Source organism: Scophthalmus maximus, chromosome 7 (genome assembly GCF_022379125.1).
Source record: "Scophthalmus maximus strain ysfricsl-2021 chromosome 7, ASM2237912v1, whole genome shotgun sequence".
NCBI lineage: Eukaryota > Metazoa > Chordata > Actinopteri > Pleuronectiformes > Scophthalmidae > Scophthalmus > Scophthalmus maximus.
Genome location: NC_061521.1, coordinates 10423433 through 10447428, shown reverse-complemented (window position 1 = coordinate 10447428; position 23996 = coordinate 10423433). Strand labels below are relative to the sequence as shown.

Sequence of the window (23996 nt, the reverse complement as noted above, 5' to 3'; positions counted from 1 at the left end):
TTACCCTCAGGTCTCACCTCTGGATTTATATTCTATTTTATTTCTCACTGGGACATATCTGAATAAAAAATAAAAAAAGATAAATCAGGCGACAATGCCAAACATTCATCACTGCCCTGTAAAAAACATGAATCTTAAAAATGTCTTCTTTTCAAGAGCTTTTTTGTTTTACAATCCAAGATTATTTTGGTTAAAAATCAAGACATTCTAAATCACCAAAGTTTGAGTATACATTTGGACAATGGGGGTTTTAGCCTGTGTTAGGATTTGCTACATTTTAAAATGAAGGCTTTCAACTGTTGAATAAATCTCACGACATTTTTGCAGTGAGGACAGAGCTCCCTCTCTGTTTCTTCTGTTATTCCCACCTGTGACCACTCCCCTGTGATCCACGTGTAGCGGCAGGGAGCGACCTTGCAGTGTTGGCGTGACGGAGGCTGGGACGATGGCTCGCAGTAATCGTCCTGGACCGGCGTCGTCCCCGGGCCCAGACACCCCACCTTCCTGCCCCTCATACCCTCGCCACAGGTAACATTACACTGCAAGAAAAGTCCGACGAGAGAAGAAGTAAGTGCGAGCGGAGAAGAGCTGGCAGAGGGGGGGCAGTGTTGTACTTTCTGCAGCAACATCATTGACCTCTCAGACTCTCGGCTCGTCTGTTGAGTTCTGCGGATGGCCAGGAATGGACGCCCTTTATTGTATGAAGCCTTTCTCAAGTGGACAACATTGAGTGTTGTGAGACAGTGGTAACATGAGCTCTCAAGGAACCCCATCCAAACTGTGCTCTGGTTGGTAATGTCACCATAAAAGATAAAAGTTACGCTGGTTTGCCTCAGGCCCAGTGATAGTTTATATGAGCGTTTAAAAGTAATGATATGGGCCCGAATCTTCAAATGTAGTCAGGTAGAGAAAAAAAAAGGGGGGGGGGTCTGTTGTGTAGGGATTTTAATGACATTTTATTTGAACCTCATGAGAACAGAAAAGGTTTCGGGGCCAAACTGTGAATCAAAAGGAGTCTGTGAGTTCTCGGGGGCGACACAGACAAGAATCTGAACCTTGCAAACATTCCTGCAGGAGGAGGATACAGTGCTATGTCCCTACATGGCGCCCCTCTTTTATGACTCCCTTTCGAGGACAAAGCATGGGACATTAAAGTTAGATGAGCCAAGAGGAAAAGGAACAAAAATAAACAGTCTGCTTGCGTGACACCGATCAGTGACATTCAGCAGGACCAAAGGGACGATGGCCATCAGTGCTTTGAGGTTTGGTACTGTGCGATACACTGACTGATGCTTATCATTAAAGCCCTCACGACTGACGCAGGACAGCGGGCGTACCTGCAGGTCGTCCATTTAATGGTGCAGAGAGGGGGACAGAGGGAGAGAGAAAGCGGAGATCTCCGCCAATGAAAACCTTAATAAGACGGTTTAACATCTCTACATCTGTCTCACACAGGGAGCGAGGGCGAGGGGGAGTGACACATAAAGGAAGGAGGAGGAAGGAGGAGGAAAGAGTCAGCGTCTACTTACTTCTTCCCATTCACCAGCGACCCAGGAGTAATGTGTGCATTCGGCGCTCTGGCACGGTCGAGTAACTGCAGGACGCTGGGGAGCATCGCACAGATCCTCTCTGACCCACCCGGTGCCTTTCAGCCTGCAGTAAACATCTCGGCTCTGAACTCCGACCCCGCAGGTGACGGAACACTGGTACAACAGACACAGAGCACACATCCGTTTGAGGGAAAAAAAAAAGGGGCACTAAATGGAAAGTCGGGTAATGACATGTTTGTTTCTGTGTTCCTACTGAAGGAACAGCTGCAAGGATGTGATGCAGTATAATTATAATTTCCAGGGCATTAAAAGTGATTTCTCTCACAGAGGGGGCCCTGGTAGGTGCACACTCCGCTGATTTTACACATGAAGTCCAATTTACTTGTCAAGGAGAATTACTCAGCTTGTAAAACAAAGTGTGTACAATGTTTTCCAAGTCGCCGACGGAGGCTTTTCCAAAGTTTGATTAAAATGACATCACACTGGCTTCGGCATAGACACTTGGGCAAATAGAAAGTCAGTGCCCTTTAAAACAAGTGGGCATTTTGGCTGCATTACCGACAACAATGTGAATTCGTGGATGTAACATTTGCGGTAAATGAGTCCCAGTGGCCAACCACGGTAATGCAATGAGAAAATCTTGCGTATTCCACAAATTTTTTTTATAGAATACTATTATAAAAGACATTTTTCATTGGTAAAACTGTTGACAGGACACCTCGAGCAACAAACAAGTTCAAAAAAGTGATAAAAGACATTAAACCGTAAAGGCTTCATTCAAAAAAAATCCCCAGAGGCATGATGTCACAGTCTGGGGCTCAGGGAAAAGAGGCCTGGTTCTGCCTTTGCACTGGGGCAGCTCGAAGAGGAAGCAAACTCAGAAAGAAAACTTCTTTGGCAAATTTCCCGAGTGAGCGACTTTAATCGAGCTTGTTTTGAGTGCTGAGTGTTTGGCGTGAAAGACAGCGGGCCATTGACCAGGACATCCCACTCGCCCGCAGTGAATCTTCCGGAGATTTTCCTGCTGTATGCTTACATAGGTGACCTCTCATACGCAGCCCCTCTGGAGAGCTCAGGGCTAACGGCGACGCCGGACCACGTACGGCTACGGCAGCAATGGTGCATTTTATTGCTTCTGACCTTCAATGTAATTTGCCAGGAAAATTGTGTTATCTCTTCTTTCAATACTGTATCTGAATTAATACATTTTTGGTCTGCAGTGTCGCAGTTGCTGCTTTGATGCTCCCGTACAATTTTCTTAATGAAGCCGAAGCCGGTTCGTCGCTTCCTTGTGAGTCGTATAACCCAGGGTCACGCAGAGGTCTATCTCAGCCATCTCTTTCATGTGCTTTGAGGAGCATACCTGCATTCTGAGGAAGCACTCTGCACGGGCTTGAGCTGATCAGGCTGATTTCCCAGCCACCGGGCCTCAAAGCACCAGCGCCAGGCTTCAGCAAATTCACACAGTCAGAGAATCTGCACATCGTACACCGGGTGTCGGATTTCCCGAAAAACCTTCCAGATGTGTTTGTGTTGTTCGTTTCATCGCAGCAATTGCGTGTTATCATTGCAGAGAGTGCGGTTAAATGTGAAGGGGTCACGTCTGCGAGTTTGGACGGCGAACAAAAACGCACCACAGGAAATCTGACCTTCAAATCAAAAAAAATTGCGCTTTCCGAAAAGAAAATCGCACAAAGCCTGAAAATAGAGCCTGCTGTTTCAGTGATTCTACTGACTGTTAACTGCTGCAGCTAAAGAAATCGGAGTCTCTCCTCTAAAAAAAAGACCTGCAGTTCTTTTATCAGAGAGAGTGGAGACGCCATCAAAGAGTCAGCAGCTCCACATTTAAAAGGGTCATTTCACCCAAACTAACAAACATATTTTCTCAGTCATCTTATCTAATGGTATTGAGCCATGCCGATCATTTTAGTTTTGCCAATGTGGTGAGATAGCCACCAGAGAGATTTTTGCCAGCACCCTATTACAATGAAACTATGCATGTATGGGCAAATAAAACCAAAACTCAAAAGCTACCTGCATAACTCAGATACCAATAGCTATAAACATATTCTGTTGTCATTCTGACTGGAATTCAGCATAGTTGACTGAAAATATGTGCGCAGAGCTAAACTGATCCTAAGTAGAAAGTGGAGAACGATTCTCGTGCCCTTGGAAACCAGCAAAATGCTCAAAGGGGGAAGCCTACACCCCCTCAGCTCCAGTAACATGCCTCCCATTACACCCCCAGTCCGAGGTGACTGCTGTGGAATAACTCAAACGGTGGGTTCTGAGGTTTCAAAGTTGTCACATGCATGGATATTAAGATATAAAACATGTCTTTATGCTCTAGTTGAGGATTTCATGGTCGCTGGTGGTATGTGGAGGAAGATGATTGCTTCCAGACACCGACCATGGAGCGAGTGAGCGGGGAGGAGGACACCCTCAAAGAGTGGGGGGCGGCAGGAGTCTAGTGGGGGGGGAGGCAGACTTGGGTCTTTTGCGGAACTTTTTTCGGATTTTACACTTAACTTGAAAAGAGGGAGAGGTTGAATTTCTCAAAGGGAGGATGTGCAACAATATTCCACAATATCAGACAAATATCCTTTGGCGATGGATTCATCCAAAGAGTGTCAGAGCAGATGTGGTACAAGCAACATAACCAGTTGACACTTGCCTCAAGAAGCAACAGATGTGATTTTGCTGTAGTCATTGTGTGTGTGTCTGAACGCACGGTGTGCTCAGCCTGCCAGGCATTGTGCTAAAATTGTTTTTGAAAATGTCCCCTCCCTCCATGAGCTCAGCAATGACTTTGAGTCCAAACTGTGTGGCGGCTGCATGCAGCGCCTCCTGGTAGCAGATACCACGGCTGTGTGGTCGGCTCCATGATGACTGTGACCTCCAACCCCCCCCCCCCCCCCCCCCCGGTCGACTCCTCTGCGCATGGCTTTTACTTTTCCAGTGTCTGGTTGCACGAGTGCACAGTGGTACAGAAAATCCTGCAGTGCTTCAGGATGTTTGTCGTGCTGCACGCGATGACTTTAATCTGTTAGGGAGGCCGGATGGCTGCATCGGCAGCACCTCTGGACATTGGCGTTTACTGGGTTTCATTACGACAGCTTGTCGTGTATCGGAGCTACGAACCCATCCTTAAAAAGATTGCGTGAAATTAAATGTGATTTTGTGTCTCATGGAACCCTTGGTGCTGAAATTGTTTCTGGTTCCGTGTGTGGTCCGACAAAAAAAACTTAAAAACGGTTTCGCCTTTAGAACATTTTGTTTGAATATTTTCACATGACATGTGAATGTCCAGTGCACAGGATAAACAGATGTGCGCGTCCAGCCTGTGGTGTTTAGTGCCCACTTAGGGGAAAGGACACATTATGTTTGAACAAGAACAAACTGCGTGGCGATTGGACAGGTGCTCTGTGTGTACACGTCCTACATCTGAAGCCCCTGGGAAGCCGCCCGCCGTGTTTGTGCTTGTGTCTCAGCTGCTCACAGCCGTTACTGTTATCACGGCTATTCTGTGAGAAGAGCAAACATACCTCCCTCCACTTGTTGGCTTTCCAGCTGGGGCATCCCCGCGCCCGACAGGCCTTCTGGGCGCGCGGCCGAGGCAGAGGACTGCAGTGCTCCTCCTCGACTTTGGTTTGGTTCCGAAGGACACAGGCAATCTCCCGCTCCTTGGTGCCCCGGCCACAGGTCACAGAACACTGGGGAGGGGAGAGAAGGGGCATATCATCAAAGTCCTGTTGAAGTTCATAGCTCTGCATCTCCGCTGATAGTGCTCATGCCCATGGACACGAAACACTTTGAAATCATACACTGTTATATTTTGCTGCATTTATTTTTGAGCGAATATTTAATCATCTAATATAATGATTATTTAACAGTCGTTGTGATTTATTGGGTGTAGAATTCCTTAATCACTTTGAGTGAACTTATTACTTATTATGAAGCAGATTTGAGATCGAGTGTTCCCAGAGAGACACTTCATTGTAACAGTATGGGGGGACACAATGTATTTTGAACCACAACACTGACACACAGCCGTGGACACAAACATTTGCACACAACAAAAGTATTTCTCTCCGCTCTACATACATACAGGACTCACACACAACTCAACACAAGTGCCCGGCAGCTTCCCCGCAGCATTTCATGGCCAACTGAACACACTGCAAACACATTTCGGCTCAACAGCCCCGACGGATTCCACCGAAACCTTTTGTCAAACACTCGCACGGCTGATGGAATGCAGCCAACTATTTAACCTGTAAACAGAGGAATTACGTTTAGTGCTGCTGTGAACAGGCAGAGGGCCGCGGACAGAGGGAGAGAAGATGCAGAGCGAAAAAACATGGATGCAATGCGCCCGGCGAGACAATCATCTGGTACCAATAAGGATCCTAGAAATTCTTCAGGAAAGCTACAGACGACAACGAAGGAGAAGGAGAAAAAAAAACAACCCATAATGAATAAAAACCAGCCACCCTGATGAAAGACCTGAAAAAGGTCTTTGCTTGAAATGGCAGATGAAAATATATTGTAGAGTCCTCGGTCCCCATGAGGCCAGACAGCAATTAGAGTGTCCGCTATTTCTGCTTGACGAGTGAGCGCCCCTATACAAAGCCGCTCCAAAAATGGGGTGCCGGAATCAAATACACAAGATGAGAAGAGTTACATTTTGTCTTAGCGTATTTTCCAGTCCAGATAATAAACATAATATTGCATTGTGCTCTAATTATGATCTCAGAATGTTGCATAACACCAAACACAATTTTTTTTTCGCCCCGTGTGCTCATGGTACTGATCATACAACAGATGATGGACCGTGGAAAGATGAATGTAGATTCACAAGCATGTCTTGAGGACTTTGTCTTTTATTTCTCCACTTTCTAGAAGATGAAATCCCCCCCCCCCCCCGCCCCCTCCTACTTGTTTCAACTGATCAAGAGTTGAGTACCCATTTGAACCCTTTCAAACCCAGCCACCTCCTGCCCTTGTCTGTGGTGCGGGCAGTGGTTGACACTGCACACACATGCACCATACACATTGTAATTACAGAGGCATTTTAAACACAGGGCTGGCTCAGCTGACAGAGAACATCAAAGTCGAGGGCCAGACCTGAGTGACTGGTCCTGAGCGTGGCAGATGCACATACCCGCTTGCACACTCACTCAAAGATGATAACAGCACTCCCTCCACCTCAGACAAAAGCAGAGACAGGCAAACATGTCGGAGGGGGTGGTGGTGGTGGTGGTGGGGGGGTGGGGGGGGGGGGGGGTTAGCCCCTCCTTAGTTCTGTAAAAGCAGGAGGGGAAGAAAAAAAGAGAACGAGGAAGAAAAAAAAAAGGAGAGGAAGAAAGGAAATCGCAGCCATACGGGCTGCGCTCCCCCGGCTGAACTGTATCTGCGATTTTAACGGTGAAGGGGAAGAGACGCTATGTGGCCGAGGTGCTCCTCCCTCCACCCTGCCTCATCTGTCAGCCATTAGTTAATCAGGGCTTCCACGACGGAGCACGGAGAGCTGGCACAACGCGTGGGACCGGAGGACAGCTTCACCTCTGAGAGCACGGGGAGGGCAAGGACTCGGGGACCTCTGCTCCGCCGGTCCACAGCTGGGCCGCCTCGCTCAGCAGCACCCACTCAGGTAGGACTCCTCCACTTATCACCAACCCTCCGCTGCTGCCCACGGTGACGAGCTGTGATCTCTGTTACTTAGGGGGGAGAAAGCGGCGCCTACATTTGTAAAATGCAGCTTTATCTTTGGGAATTGGTGCATTTATGATACGACTTTACGCACTTTAATTCTCTTTTTACTTATGGAGGATTTGAACAGGTGTTATTCTGAGATGTAAGAATGCTCTGAATGTTAGTTAAAATGCTCCGGGTCACTTTATCATAAAGGAGGAAGACAAAAAAAAAGAGCCCTGAGAAAACCAGCACACGAAGCTCAGGCTCACGTGGTGACTGAAACACTCTTGAGACAGATCTGAACCTCCCACGTCGTCCCACTCATTTCACATGATTAGGCCACTTGAATCTCGTACAATCCGCCGAAGTTCATCTTCACATTGGACTTTCTAAAACACGCATTGACTCAATCGCTTTGCATTTAGCACAAAGTTGAAAACCGGCCAATCAATACAGCTTTGCAGAAAAATCCAAACTCGTGCAGAGAAATATTGATATAAAAAAGAAATATGTGACGAACGGGAAGCTCTTCGTTTTTGTACTCCGTGACGGCAAGTCTGCAATCTTGATTTGATTTGAGTTTCACAGCTCTGGAACAAATCACACAATTGTGGGCTAAACCAAGACACATATTCATGGCTTTTCAGCAAAGTATAAAACCACAAAACAGCCTGAATTGAGACGTCTGACTTTGAAAGGATTAACAAAATCTGATTTCTCACAGACATATTTCTTCTGTCAGACTGATATTGGATACTCTCCCTGAGCACCTTTGTCTTTGTCTAGGACTGGCAGGCGGCAACCTCGAGCTGACCCCACCCACTGCCTCACTGTGAACAGGTAAGCCAATAGGACACGTGGAAACTGTTAGGCATCCAAAAAGAAACTCGAACCAGAGTTTAAATATCTGTCACTCAGCCAACATGGCGATCAAACGGTTAATGCTGCCGTATTAGCACTTCACCGGGAGGAGGAGAGCTCCACAAAACCAACTATCCACTTGTGTAAATGTGCTCAGCGATCAAATACACTGATCACTACGGCCCGCAGCAACGCAGGTGGACGATAAAAGCAGAATTCAGTGTTTGGAAATGAATAGTTTAGGTCGTGGATCAAAATAATATAAAAATCAAAAAGGGGCCTCCTGCACAAGTTTTGACAAATGCAAGATCTTATCAAGATCAGTGACAAAGATAAACTCACTCACTGATTTCACTTTGTTCTTTTAGCCACTATAAGGATGTACTATAATGACTATTCATATAAAATATATCCAATTACAGGACTACAGCCGAGTTATGAATTAGAGCTCAAGTCTAATAACTAAATGACTTTTTCTTGATCATCTCACAATAGATGATTAAGAATGAAGGGGAGAAACTGCTAAAAGCCAATATGGAGCACAAATAAGAGATTTTTTTGTTACACGTTTCCATTATTTTGTGGTTCTAAAAAAGACCATATCTTGAAAAAGCGAGAGCCAAGGTCGAATTCCAATCACATTGCAGCACATTCGCGAATGCAAGGTGGATGGTAATACCAAGCATATGGCAACTGCAGTTCCATAGACTCTTCAGAAGAGCTCAGTGCTGACCTGGAGCAAGAACAAACATGCACGTGCAGTAGACTGTGTGAAGGGAGTGTAGAATTATACCCCAGGCTACGTGTTTGTCAAGGTTGTGAGCTACAGTGTCGTCCCACACAACGCTCTCTGCTCTATATGGTCGACCATTACTAATGTATACAGCAAATCATAATTACAATAATAATCAAGTGGTAAACGGGAGGTGATTCCAGATAACGTCATGTCTCTTGTTACAGCTTCCTTAGTGTCACTGTGTTCTCTGGCGGGTACATGAGACTGCAGATCAGAGGAGGAGGACACACAGGCGTGGAACGTTCAGGCTGCTCGTCCGTTCGGGGCCTTGTTTTTTCCAAGAAGTCAAAACAACACATGTTGTCAGCATGGGAACAGCTGGTAAGAGCGGCGTCATGGGGCAGAGGAATGTCAAAAGTCATAGATCTTTTTATCCATCAGGCGTTTGTAAAGCCACGCACATGGGGCTGCGGTGTGAAAAACCTGCATTAATGTCTGCCTCTCATCTCACAACCAACCCTCACCAGACATTTTGAACAATAGAAATCATAGGGTGAATATATAAAAGGACGAGGATATGCAAATGCGGCGTTTCCAAATGCAAAACAGGCATATTTTTTGGCATATATAACAGCTAATGATGAATTTCAGATGGGACAAGTTGACACAGCCATATAATTAATCCCAAGATGTAGCTGATTAAATGATGTGGAAATATTTTTCCTTCCTGTATCTGCCAGTGTGCTTGTGATTGGCTAAGACTAAACAGCACTCCATGCCAAAGTATGACTTTGCCATTTCCAAAGAGTTAAATAAACACCTGGTTGACAAGTCATATACAGTTTCTTCTACAACAGTTTCCTTTTTAAGTCAACACCACTCAGAAAGGATACACCAAGCAACCATAAGTCAAAACGAGATGACAAAACAGGAGTTTTTCCGTTTGTCTAAACATTCCACTCAGAGCTTTTTCCATTACCATGTTATTACTGAAACATCCGGCCGTGCTCATATGAATACTACGCTGCAGATGGGCAAAGAAATGAGGAATAATGAAATTCCTGATGACAGAACTTGAAAAATACAAACAGCAGACCAGCCGTGAAGTTATAAAGTGGTGACCTTTGACACAACACATCCAAGTCCAACTCCCTCTTCCTGCTGAATGTTACACAGCTGCTTTTCTAATCTGTCATAGCAGCCAGTTTGCCACAGCTTGCAAACAGGGAAGTATGCAAAAGCTCAGAGCAGTGGAAGGTCCCAACCTCGCATTTACGTTTAACAAAAACAAGTGATGCAAGAGAAGGAGAATAACCTACGTTAGTTTTACAGTGTTTTTTTTGTGTAAAAAAAAAAGGAAATGGAGGAAAGTATCCACACCTGCTATGTGCGTGTCTTTTTACCACATATCCACAAGAAGGACATTACATGTACCTTTGATCACAGTATCATAGAGGTATAGTATTAATAAGAACATTGTAGAAGATATTCATTTAAAAAATGGTCTAAAGCAGCCACAATTACCCGATCAATCAATGGGTTGATCACAACTAAACTTATCTGAAACTTTTTGGACAATTGATTAATGGTTTAAGTCATTTTTTCAGTCTTAGTGAGGATTTGCTACTTAATCTTGTCTAACGTTAAAGTAAAATTAACATCATTGAGTTTTAACCGTTCTGTCAGACATAAAGCAAGACGTCACCTTGAACTCTGGAGGAGACATTTTTCATTTGAGAAGTTGCAGTTATTATAATATACAGTGCCCAAGTACGTTGAATGTTGATGTTTTTTTCTTCCGTAACAAGTGGAGAAGGGGCCACAGACATAGTTCAGATGAATAGTGCATCAGGCACTGGAATCACCTCACATCTGTGGACCAGTGGCCCTGCTCGCGCAGACGGTGAACAAGGAGAACCAGACCTGACAGGTAGCTGCAGTACCTCAAGTGAGAAGTCCAGAGAGTCAAACAGTACAAAGCGAGTACAGCCGGTTCTCTAACCATCTACAGTCTAAAGCTAAAAACTTCAGTAATGTACAGTTTTCCATGGTAAAAACTTTTGGACGAGGAATCATTATCTACCTGTTACTTAACATGGGCCAAGACACCCACATCTATCACTGCCTCTCTCGTGACACAGAGACGACTGTTTGGAAGAGATGTCGAGTCCAACATTTCCCATTTCACTCCATCAGCTTGATAGGACCATGACCCCGTAAGGTATGAGAGGGCGACCTCATGTAAGACAAATATATGTTTCACTGGAGTCTTAGAAGTGTCTCCTCGAGGCTTAAAAGCAATTCTTAATGTCCGACCGATGAGTTGAGGAGAAGCAGACCCTCTCAACCTGTGTCAAAGTGAGGCCATGTTCCCCATCATTGGATGGGCTTGGGGTAGACCTCCCTAAATGCTTCCAGACTTTCACGCCGTGTCTCCTCTCATTTCGTCTGACTGCATCTCTCCCAGCTCGGATCACCCACAAATTAACATCTACCCTCGGTAGAAGGGCTCCACCCTTAATGTCTTCCATCGCCCAGAGCAAACGCACTGCGCTTCAGCGCCAACTCTTGTTTCTTTAGATTGGGCTTTGCTCCTACAGGGACAGCATTCACGTCATGCAAGTGCTGGCAAAGAAAATCTATTTTACAATGTGCAATGTGTTAACTCTTCATGTTATCAATCTGCTTGACCTACAACAGACTTCTATCCCGATGTGAAAGCCGATGGTTTGACCAAAAATCTGTAGGCCAGAGTGCTCGACTTTAAAAATAAAACATTATCGCCCGACTCAGATTTAAGTATAAGCCATGACAAGATCCACGTCAAGGCGGAGCGGGGACGTGGGCGGGCTGGCCCCTTCAAGCCACCGCCTCAGTCGCTCACACTCGACTGGCATGTGGGCAGGATGAGGAAACACAAGCTCAATGATGTCATGACCAACTGACCCCCAGGGTGACAGGTTCGGAGAACGTTCTACCCCCGGGCCAAAGTCAACTATGTCAATGTTGCGCATGTGGATTTCATCCGAAGCAGCATAATTAGTTCACAGACGCTCACAACTGTGATCCCCCTCCATGGGAAACCCGCTCTTGACAGGAAACGGTATGTTTTTGTTAGCAACAAACAGACATAAATTACTCAAGTGGTGCCTCGGTCGCCAATTTATCAAACAGAGACGTATTGTTGTTCCTTGTGCACGTTTGACATCGACATGGCTTTTTAAGGTAATGACCATTACTTAATGATATTTACATTCTGGAGAGTTTATGTTCAACTGTGTCTGCTGTTCTAATTCTGTGCAATAAATGTGATAATTGTTTTGTGTCTTTTCTTTTTTTTTATACGTGACAAATGTGTTTCGCTGACTCGTAAATTAAGAATGAATATAGCTGGGCAATCAAGCTGTCACAGTAAAATTAAAAAAACGATCGAGGGATCCAGGAAAAAAGGGGGAGCTCATTTGAGACCTCCTGCGATATTGTTATCAAAGTGAAGCGAAAAATTGAATTGTTAAAGTTGTGAAACTGTCCAAATGAGAGTGAACGACAAAATAAAACATGACTCTCTTCCATTACGTTTATCAGAAAACTGTGTACAATTGTGAATATTGTAAAGATGGTGGTATACCATCATTAATAAAGCCGATTCATAATTGGCTTGACTAAAATGCCCTCAGTGTATCTGGGGTATTGTATGTGTGACATATATTATTTTAAATATTTCATATTTAAAGACGGGTTTTCCAATATGGGCTACTTCTGGAAACTGATATGATTGATATTGGTGAAAAAAGGAAAATTATTGGTGTGATACTACCAACGGAAGTGGCCATTACATAAGGTAAGACACCCCCCTCTGAAGCCATGAGAAATATTTTGACAATATTTTGTGTAACACAGAAACACCACAACCCAGACTATGTTCTCCCCAAATGGCTTTGAAAGGAGCTCTTACAAACATTTGCTTTTTCACCAGGACAATATTTCATCTACAATTTTCTGACGTGATGGAAATTTCAACAATGGTGTAATGGCTTTCTATAATATATGAAAGAACTGCATGGAGGTTATTTTATAATTGATGTTAGCCTCTGATTTCAGTTTCACACTTTCAATAGAACTATATTAAATGGTTGCTTCACTGTATTTGGTAAATGAGAGGTTTTCTATTTATTCTTTCTATAAACTGAGTAATATGACCTGTTTTTGACTGCTTGAATTCAATGTGAATTATTAACTCAAATGACCACAATGTTTGAATAAACCACCTAATATTGCTTTTGACACTTCTGTAATTTCACTGTGTTTTCCATTGAAGAATAACCTCTTTTAAAGAAAGCATATTATGCATTAATAATTGATATTTATATTCAAGCTGTGGTTTTTCTGTAAATACCGGCACGGCTTGCTTTTGGATCTGCTCAACTAAACAGCCCTTGCCAGCATGAATTAATACCAATTATTGTTGTAGTAAAAGTAATACTCTCAGCCTTCGGTCTTCTGCCAAATGCATCACAGAGGGCTCCATTAATACAATGGTGAACAGATGTGCCACCCAGTGCCAAAGTTTGATTTGGCCTGTGTATGTTTTCTCCAGGGAGATTGGAAAATAAAACGTCGAAACACATGAAAGGAAAAGACCTGCAGTGTTTTTACACTACATTATACCAAAGTATGTTAAGTACTGCGGATAGAACAGAAACAGGTTTACGTTCGCCCCCAGAGGCTGAAACGACGGCCAAACGCAGTGAAGTCAATTGAGGGTCAAATACCAAAATACCACATAATGACCCACGAGTCAAGTGTTCGATGAGTTGTTTACAGTTAGTCGCCTACACACTATATACTGCATAAGTATACTGTACATGTGTTGCATGCACATGGTTTACCAGAGCACAGCAATGTACTGGACAGCTAAGATGGCTGCTGTACGTCCACAAGTACTGCTTCCCTGTCAAAGCAATAAACTATATATTTCAGGCACTATGTGAACTGTGTCTGTGTTTTCTGTCTGCCCATCACTACTGAGACATCAGCGTTCATGTGCTCATCACCTTGAACACAAACTGTGCTCCGCCTTGGCACACAGCAGTTCCTACAGTTGATCTTTCCTGCATTTTGTTTTTCCAGTAGAATATTGCATTGAGAAACAACACAAATTTCAGTTATGTTTCTTTAATATTCTTTACAGTGGGGAAAAAGCTAATTCAACATATTGTGTATTTTTTGCATGAGAATGAAATAAATAGCAAAAAGAACAACAACAAACCAAAATATGCTCAATAAAAAGAGTTGCCCCCCTTGAGTTCGGCAACTTTGCACCACATGTTTAATAAAAAAAGAGGAGTGGGGGTGAAATTGCCGTGGCTGAGGAGTCTTGGTTGTGGAAGTCTTGGCGGTGAATGACACAGTGAGAGAAGCAAAAGGAACAAAGACGGCGAGTGCAGACATCCTCACCGCGGAGGACGGCGACATAAATACACACCCGTGTGCAACACTTCACCTGATGTATGCGTCATGATAACTTTAACATATGTCACATTTGTAAAACTGGTCACAGATTGTTTGCAGGAGCTTGAATCTGCAAAGCTGCACACATCCACTAGAAGGTGTCTCAACTCGGATAGCAGTATTTGTATTTGTGCCTAGTTGCACCTGTAACTCCAACCAGCGGCGGTGTTACAGTCGACTGACACTACCTGGTGTGCACCTCCACATCACTGCAGGGGGGTGAAGCGTTAAACCGCTCAAGCTCAGCAGAGACAGCCAGTATTCAAATGTTCTTTGTGGCTTGTGTTCAACATATAGTGAAGCTAACTGTTCTTCACAGTTAATACTGGTAGACTAGCGAAAGAGATGGATATTTATATGATGCAGTGATGTTGTGCTGGAAACAAAAAATAATTCTACCTGAAAGCATAATGTTTTATGGAATGTAGGTGACTCATTTAGAAATGTCTGTTTCACGCAATAAAACGTCGCCAAAGCTGCTCATTGAGTTCCGTTGCCGCCGGTGTTTCCCTCGGAGCAGCACAGATGAGGTCACATGACCGCAGACCGAGGGCTCCGACCAGAACTGTTCCGGTGACATTAGTGTATCATGACAAATAACTCAAGTGAAGTGTTTCATCACTCTGAACCGGAAACAAAATAATAATCTCTTGTAGACGAATAAATAAGCTTCATCTGAAAACAAAAAAAAACTAAAACAAAAAAAACAATCCTTCAGAAATACAAAAACTGGCCAAAGGGATAAAGAGACACAGCAACAAACAACTATGACTTTATAAAATGGAGGTATCTGTGTGCTTCGGTTTGTTTTATGGACACTGATGATGAAAGGTGAAGAAGAACGGCTCAACGGAAACCTCGAGTTACTGCACTGACAGTTTTATGTTCAATAAGCTGCACCGTTGCTGCCTGATATTAATAAATTCCTCCTAAGCCTGAAGATATGATAAAACTCCATCTTCACGATACCAACAACGCACTGCGACATAATGTAAACGTTAACAGTGCCTTATAATAATGACAGACTCACTTCCATTCACACACACAGGATGATAGGATTATGTCCAAAGTGACATTAATATAATTCATTTTTCCAAATACTTCTTTGAATATTAAGGAAAAAGAAGGTGGAAAAGATGTTTGAATGGTAATTATCATGTATTTTAACAGTATCTATATCTGTTTTTAAATGCCATATAAACTACATAATAAACCAGACAACATACTTCAATCAAACTTAAAATAACAATTAATGTTTTTTTCAGTAATTATAGGGCACTTTAATTTCATTTTTGAATATTGTTTTTAAGATGAATTTATATATATTGTTTCATAGTTTACATGGCCACTGTGACAGTGTAGATGGTTTCAGATATTTTGACCTAGCAGATATGCTAAATTGTATTTCAACTTAAGTAAAAAAACAAAAAAACATTATCAAAAATAAGAATGAAACATGATTTGAAAATATTTTCCTCTGTACAAACTGTATTTACTCATAGAGAGATACGAGAGGTCTGACCAAGAGCACCAGCAAAAATATTAAATATAATATTCAGTAAACGAAAACTGGCTACTTGAAAAAAATCATACTGTACAAAGATACATATACAAAATACACTGACAGTCATCTGTTGCTGTTCAATGAAGGTCATAATATAAACTCTTATACACAAATATACACTTGTGTACTTCAGATACAGGGTGAAGACAGCAATAACAACAAAGAACATTTACTTCACGCCTCATTTATGAAATAAATATTTTTCGAGAGTTATGCCTCTACAAATATATGGCAATGTTGGACAGCACTGTCCTGATTTCTGTGATTTAATTTGGAGCCTTGGCTCAAAATGGGATCCATGTGTTACTCATGATCCCCTAAGTGGAGCAGCATTGTGTTTTTGTGTATTTTTCCATGTTTCTTTTCCTGGTTTCTAATCAGCACCGTGCCACTGCGGGGGCCATCTGGGTGGGCTCGAGCGGGCGAGCCAACAGTAGCGCTCGATACCCAGCTCTCACTACAGATTTCGGCAAAAGAATTATAAAATAAATCACACTCAGAACACGGGTCAGAAGTCATTTTAGCACACACACACACAATGTCTACTCACAGTGACGCAACCTCAGTGAGGAAGATAAGTGGTGGAGGAAAATGACTGAGCACTATCATACCGGCTTCCATGGTCGGCGGTGCCAGGAGGCCGAGCCCGGGCAGAGCTGCAGGTTGCATTGCTCCATGTCGGGCGGCTTGTCCAGGACGTCACAGTTGTAGTCGTTGAGCCTCTGACCATTGGGCCTTTGACACACCACCAGGCGAGTCCTCCGTCCTCCGCCGCAGGTCTGGGTGCACTGAGGTTAGCAAACAAAAGGATGTGTAATAGTGTTACATGATATAAAAAAAAATACATATAATGATGACTCTTATAATTTTCTGGCACTTCTGATAGTGATGTGCAATATTGTAGATTTTTCTTTCCGATCCAATAAGAAGTAAAACCGAGGGTTGTATTGTTGATACCAACACGATACCAATACTTTGTCTACTTACTTTTTCTTTCTTATTCTTTGATTAGAAATAAATAATCAGAGGCATCAAAAACATATAGAAAATATTGTCAAACCATATCAATAAACAGTGCATAATCACGTATCTTCAGAAAAGCTGCAATTCTTTAATAAAGGTTAAAAAAACAGTTGACTTTTGAACTAACAGCCCTTTTATGATGACACTGGAAAAATTCCTGTTCGTGTACGAAAGGTGACGAGAGAGAGAGAGAGATACAAACAAAAGAGACAGAGACGACATAACAGACAATAAGGATGAAACGCAAAAGGTTTGTGAGATATTACAGCAATGTTCACAAAAGGTGTGTGAGAAAGAGTATGATGAAGACGTAGTGGTTGAGCTCAAGACCTCACCTCTCCCCAGACACCGTAGTTCCACAGAGGGCAGGGCCCCGAGTCACAGCCCTTGGACTCGGCAGGTTTGACTCTCTCATCGCAGTAACTGTTGCTGCGTCCGTCAGCGTCCTGACAGACGACCACTCGTCTCTGGAAGCCTCCTGCACAGGTACTGGAACACTGCAGAGCACACACATGCGTGTGTCATTGAGGACCCTGACACATGTTACACGCAAATAAGGCTAAAACATAGAAAATCCCTGGAAGACAATCTGACCTACAGTTTCCTACAGGGTCATGGGATACAGTCGAAAGCTCCAGAAACCACCGCTGGAGAAGTTTGTAAGAACTTATCGCGACAACACACAGCCTGTAATGCTGAGCTCAACAAACCCAGACAAATTCTAGTTGCCCTGTTAAAAAACTGTCTTCCGAAGGTGGAAAACATCAGCCCATGCAGGACAAACTCGGAACGCTGAATGACGCAGCCTTGAACGTGAGCAGCGGGTTCACTCTGCATCCAATTACAATGACAAATCTCCACTGTCGATAGGAGTGAGTACATTCAGAGCACTGTGTGTGTGAGGGAGGACAGCACAGAGTGAGCCTGGACAGCAGCGCTTCCAGTCCAGTTCGTTATGTGAGAATGAACAGTGTACTGAGATGAATGCCTCTGCTGGGGGGGGGGGGGGGGGAAGAAGAATGTTCTTCTCAAAAACATACAAAACATCCATCGCTCTCGAAAAAATTAAATAATCAGATCTTTTGGTGGAGCAACAGCCTCCTTGTTAACTGATTTGCGAGTGAAAAATGTAAAGCAGGGCAGATTGTTGGCATTTCACCCAAAACTGACAACTTTTGTGAATTATCGTCGAGCGGGGAGGAAATCCTCTATTTTCATTTCACTTGGGATACACTCAAAAGCATGTACAGAGAATAGGTTGGCCCTCATGAAGCGGTTATGGAAGACAATGCACACAAGATCCAACCATTACTTTCACTCATGTGCAATCTTCCAATTCTCTTTTGCATGAAAGGCCAAACACAGCTCTTGTGTTAGCGATAAGGTCGTCCTGGGTACGTAGGACATCTCATAGCGAAAAGGACTCCAAAATAGAAATATGAAAACAGAACTATAAACAGGAGACACAACCACCAACTTTGCACCAACCTTGGCAATACCTAATTCAGCTAAACCCAAAAAAAGATAAACTGGAGCCCAACAAAAAGACTGTTTTACCTTGGCCTGAGTTGGAGCCAACATGACTCATGAAAAGTCGGAACGGCTCCGATCCATCTGGGTTTTGTTCATGCCCAATCGATTTAACGCCAAAGAATTAAGGTTGCCCCTTGAGGGGATCCTTCTTACATACCTACAATATAAAAATAATATACTGTTGTCTATACTTATACTGACAAACCATGTATACATGGGATATACGCTCTGCAGTGTCTGCACTGCAATTTGTCCCCTGGTGTCGTTTGTAAAGTCCTTTACCATGTATGGCCCTCTGCCCTGGGAAATGAAAACATCTGCTCCCTCGCCCTCCAATTTAAAGTGTTCACGAGGTTGTGTTTACAGACAGACAAACACAGGCCTTCATAGCAATACGTTATATATATACTATGCACCATACTGTCCAAACATCATTTCTAAAATCTCTCTACCACAAGAGATCACATGCTGAACAAACATACTGCGCCCCAGGGTCCGGTCCTCCACTGGTTGTCTGCAGAGGGCACATTCCAGCTGCTGTGGCCTGGATGGCGTCCTGGGTCCTGAGGGTATCCGTAGGGCTGGTCATTGATGCGCTGGCGGTGGTAGACGGAGGAGCAGGGCGCGGCGGTGCACTCCTGTTCTGTCGCGGGCTTCTCATCCGGGTCACAGAAGGACTGGTCCACTGGCTGGTGGTAGTTTGAGCAGACCACCTGTCTGGTGGTTCGTCCTACGCCACATGTTACTGAGCACTGCGGCATGGGGAGAGTGAAGTGCTCAACACGGACGGTAATCTAAAGCAACCGGTAATCTTGACAATCATTTAAACAGTGAATGGATCTTGAAACAACTTTGGGTGCCAAACAACTCCACAAAAGTTAAGAATCTAAACGAAGGTATAGACTTGTCTACACAGTCTGCACTGCTGTGAGAACAAAATACGACGCTGATGTGATGTGACATGATCATGTGACTGCGCTTCATTACATATATATAGAGCAGACTTGCTGCCTAAAGGCACAAAATGTGTTCGTTCTAAACTTTGTAAATGTCACAACATTTTGACGGTCAAATCTTTGTTTACCATCTGTGGGTTTGCAATCCCGACTGACCTCGCCTGACCTCTCCCACTATGTTCTAAATCAGTGTAAGGTTTGAGTGAGGGTTTTTTTCATTGATTGTTCCGGTGTATTGCTTCACGATGTGAAGACTTATCATGTGGAGTCTACTGTATAACTGTGAATGCAGCAGGAGTAAGAAATCAACTTAATGTGACATGAATTTAATGAACTAAATTTCCTCTGGGCTTTTGTATTTAACAGGATTTTCATTTCACGTGAACATAGCATTAAAAGATCAGAACACAATCACTATAAATCCTCCCTGGCTCCGTCACTGTCAGTGTGGACAATCCCACTTCTGGCCTTTTGGTGACACATCAAGCGTTTTGGCTCTTTTGCCGTGTTGACATTCACAAATCAGACGGACTTAACCGTCTAAGATCACAGCAGTGCTAAATGCACATCGTTGCCCGAGGGGTGATTTTAACGTGGTTTTCAGAATGAACAGATTGATTACTGCAAGTCACTGTAGTGGAAAACAGCTGTATTGATTGGACACAGTGTTGGACGTTTTACTCACAGGAGACCACTCCCCGGCACGCCATTGGCCACAGGGGCTGAAGCAGGCGGAAGACTCCGGGGGGCGTGGCAGGTGCGCACAGTACGATTCGTCGGCCACTCCTCCCTGGGCATCTCTGCAGCTGACATAACGCGCCCGCTTCCCCTTGCCGCAGGACACGGAGCACTGCAGGACAGGCAGACGCAGGCAGAGCGGACATAAATATTTGACTCATGGAATTTAAATCATTTTTTATTTTCAATTTGTGACGCCTTTAACCGTATAATCTTCTCTCGGACTTGACAGGAGGCACCACACTGTTTAGATTTGAAGTTGTTTAAAGTTAATGCCATGCATACAGTTGTCCATAATATCCAAAGTGGATATTTGATTACCCAGGTGATATACAGTATAAAGTTACATTATGAGGCTGCAATCACATTCAATTTGAATTTGGATTTGAATGAAAAGAATAGAGAGTTTCCCACTACATTACAAAAACACAATTATAAACACATGCAATATCTTGTTTAAGAATGTTTTCATCTTATTTAATATCCAAGATAAATGTTCACCTTTAAAAAAAAAAAAATTAAACTTGTTTTAAGGTCTTGTCCTTTTCTAACTTTCAGCCAGAGCTGACAATAAAAAAAAAGTGGATGCGCATGAAACCTGGCTCATGTTTGTTTCTCTGATATCACTCAATTGTTCTAACCACACAACATTTCCTCTGCCATCACCGGTGTCCTAAATTAATGCTCTGATCACCTTTCACCTCCTCGGAGTCTGACTACGCCCATGTCATCTCAACAGGACATCATAGTAAACATTTGTGAGGGGATGAATACCTAATGCAATCAAATGGCTCCAGCTCAAATAGGCAGGTTAATATCCCTCTCATATCAATGACACTCCGGAGAGGATGGCAGTTCCGCTGCTCGGGGGAATGCATGCGTGTATGTGTATATGTGCATGGGGTGTGTGTCTTCCTGTGTGTGTGTGTGTGTGTGTGTCTGTCTGTGTTTGTAAGACCACACTGGTGCTGGCCTCTTTGACATGTGAGCTCACAACGACTTTCAGATTGACAGACGGGGTTCAATCTTCGAAACCGTAGACTTGTGTTTAGATGAAATCTGGTTTTCATTTGCAACGAGTAACAATGCAAAGTATCAGAGAGACAGAGGGGCCTCTCAGCTCAGACAGTGGAGCCTGTGTGTGTGTGTGTGTGTGTGTGTGTGTGTGTGTGTGTAGATGCAGCAGGGGGTAAAGGAGACAATGCCAAATAGGATCATGGATACAGTATGGACTATCTGAAGGAATGTTGGGATATACAATAAAATTTAATATGTCAACCTAATATTTGTAAACACACAAGCAGGAGACCCATGATTACAGAAAAGTGTGGTTTTCTTCTATTAAACACACACACACACACACACACACACACACGCACAGACGCACACGCACCGTGTTGGACTGTAGATAGTAAACTTATAGACTGTACTCTGCGCTGACAGACCCAGTAAATCTGTTTTGTCTCCTTACCGCGGTCCAGGAGCCGTATCTCCACTGAGTCAGGAGCTGAGCCGAGTTGTCAGGACGAGCTGTGCTTTGTGCCGGAGAAGCCCATGGACACCCTGGCATCTCACAGTCCTACAAATACAAACATACAAACGCAATATACCAAATGAGCTATTGGTCATGTGAGAGTCATCAGCAAAAACAAAACACAAGATGCTTGAAACACAAGGGTGTTCGTACATTACATCTGAGGATATCCCAAGCTTATATTGATCATTTTCTTTCCCGAGAGCTCGTAGATATTCCCAATACAAGCTCTGTCCATATGGAGGTGACCTCAATCCCAGCAGCCAAACAGATCGCTTATCTGGAGACTGAAAGGTCATGAGTTCAACGCTGTCTTCTTTCAGTGCCCATCAGTGTCTAAATACCCTTCACCAACACACTTGGAGCACTCGGGCAGGAGTAAGCTGCAGCCGCATGGTCTTTGTCCACCTTGACACCGACTTGGACTTTGGGTTCAAAGCGAAGCAGAGCGGGTAAACATGGGAAGGGGCCGCCGACGTGAACCAGGTCACAACCTCTGCTTCGTTGAAGTTTGCGGTGAAGGGGACATGCTTGATTTAAGGGTGTCGTCTCAGAGTGAAATGGTCAGCAGATGACTGACAAGAGCCACCCTACGCTGAAACATCAACATGACATCACGATCTGAGGGATTCTGAAACACAAATATAAAAATGTGTCTTTTGCTTGCTGCATCCTCGTCATCTAAACCACGCCATCGTCTCGCAGCTGTCTGGCTCACTCAGCCCTCAGTTGATGGTTTCAAATCTCACAGAGAAGAAGTTTAATCTGGGAAGTTCTGTCCCGAACAATATTGCTTAGGTTGAAATGCATCGAATGACAACATGTAAAGAGTCCACTGAGAACTAACTCCTCACTTTATATTTCTACGAAGCATTTTAGCTTCTCGTTATTTTGGTTTCCCTGGTTAACCCTAACCCCCATTCTTACAGCTCTCATTAAAAAACCCTTAACCTCCGACCCCAGCGGGTAGCTGCTGTCACTTTGTTGGTAAAATGGCCGGCTGTCTTTCCGTCCATCCGTATAAAGTAGGCTGGGAATGTCAGGTGTGAGTGGTTTCATCAAGGCTCCTCAGCTCGAGAACTGCAGAAACTGGTTCGTCTCAAGATGACGGCACTGGATTTAAGCAGCGAAGATGGCGCAGCGCAGCAGGGGAGGAAAGAGCTCACCCCGCCTTGCTGTGCTGATGGTAGCTTTCTAAATCTTCTGAGTTATTAGGGAGGGGCTTCCACTTGGGTTGAACATGTGCTCTCTTGTTTATTTTAGTTAGGAGGGAAAGGTTAGGTCCGCTGGGTTTGTTATTTTGGCCTTGCCCATCCTGAAGTTCCAACCAGCTTCATGTTTCTCTTCTTCTATATCTCGTAAATACAATCAACGTAACTCGAAATCTGACTCCGTGGTCGCTTGAGACTAAAGTTAAGATGAGGTTTCCTCATGTTGTGTCACAGTCCCCCTCTTCATGGATACATTACACTACCTGCAGACGCAGTTGGCAACTAGCTGGTGAACAGAGTGGAGTGTGTATCATCTTAAATGCTATGTGCCTGCCTCAGGAGTTGGTAGAGCTGAAATAGAGCTAAAGTGAAAGGAAATATTGGACTTACTGTACAGCAAATATGTGATCATTTATTTAGTTGTCATGCTCTTTGTCTGCTAAATCTGAAACTGTAGGACTGATATAATTCAGGTAACCTACATTTCGAGACTGACCACTGATCTGTAGCTGGTATGTGTGGTTGTAGGATTCACGATAATAATCAGCAGTTCTTTTGATGTTTACACAGGTATGTTCTTTTCAGGGGGCCCTGTTTATTGTAAACTATATAATAACATACTATCTTGGCATTATTTCAGTTAAAAAAACAAACGATGATGCCCTTTATCAATGCTGACTTCCCTAATCGTAGACAAAAAGGGTCAGCCTTGAATATTAAACTTTTAGTTAACTGAGCAGTTTGGATAGTGTGAGAGCAGTTACTATACGATTTTTTTGTTACCTGACTGTCTCTGGGCCTCGCCGCAGCATTGCACTCTCTGTCATCTACTGTGTTACCGTAGTCCCCCGACACACACCTCACAGCTCTCATCTGGTAGCCGTGGCCACAGGTCACCGCACACTGAAAGACAAAAATCACACACATACATAAACACAAATAGCAAAGCCCAGTCAACCGCAAGCTTTCTCGAACTCTAAGTATGCCAAGGCTGATATCTTAGACGGGGCCTCCGTCAAGGTCCAGCTCAGAAGAGCCTGAGTCAAACCCAGACATACACACTCACACACACACACACACAC

At 43.8% G+C, this 23996-nt stretch overlaps 1 protein-coding gene and 1 long non-coding RNA gene across 3 annotated transcripts in view; one reads left to right on the top strand and one right to left on the bottom strand.

Moving 5' to 3' along the window:
• LOC118315454 (A disintegrin and metalloproteinase with thrombospondin motifs 20-like) overlaps positions 1 to 23996 on the bottom strand; it is a 78626-nt gene that overhangs the window by 7823 nt on the left and 46807 nt on the right. For both annotated transcript variants that reach the window (XM_035642737.2, XM_035642739.2), the window contains 9 exons: positions 23698 to 23817; positions 21641 to 21748; positions 20117 to 20281; positions 18958 to 19227; positions 17278 to 17439; positions 16531 to 16707; positions 5096 to 5263; positions 1530 to 1703; positions 369 to 539 (listed from right to left, as the gene is read on the bottom strand). In XM_035642737.2, coding sequence (XP_035498630.1) covers positions 369 to 539; positions 1530 to 1703; positions 5096 to 5263; positions 16531 to 16707; positions 17278 to 17439; positions 18958 to 19227; positions 20117 to 20281; positions 21641 to 21748; positions 23698 to 23817 — 1515 coding nt within the window. The remainder of the gene's footprint in view (positions 1 to 368; positions 540 to 1529; positions 1704 to 5095; positions 5264 to 16530; positions 16708 to 17277; positions 17440 to 18957; positions 19228 to 20116; positions 20282 to 21640; positions 21749 to 23697; positions 23818 to 23996) is intronic.
• On the top strand, positions 6874 to 12164 carry LOC118315455. Its single transcript, XR_004794856.2, has 3 exons — positions 6874 to 7203; positions 8034 to 8087; positions 9069 to 12164. It is a non-coding gene; the product is annotated as an uncharacterized LOC118315455 (long non-coding RNA).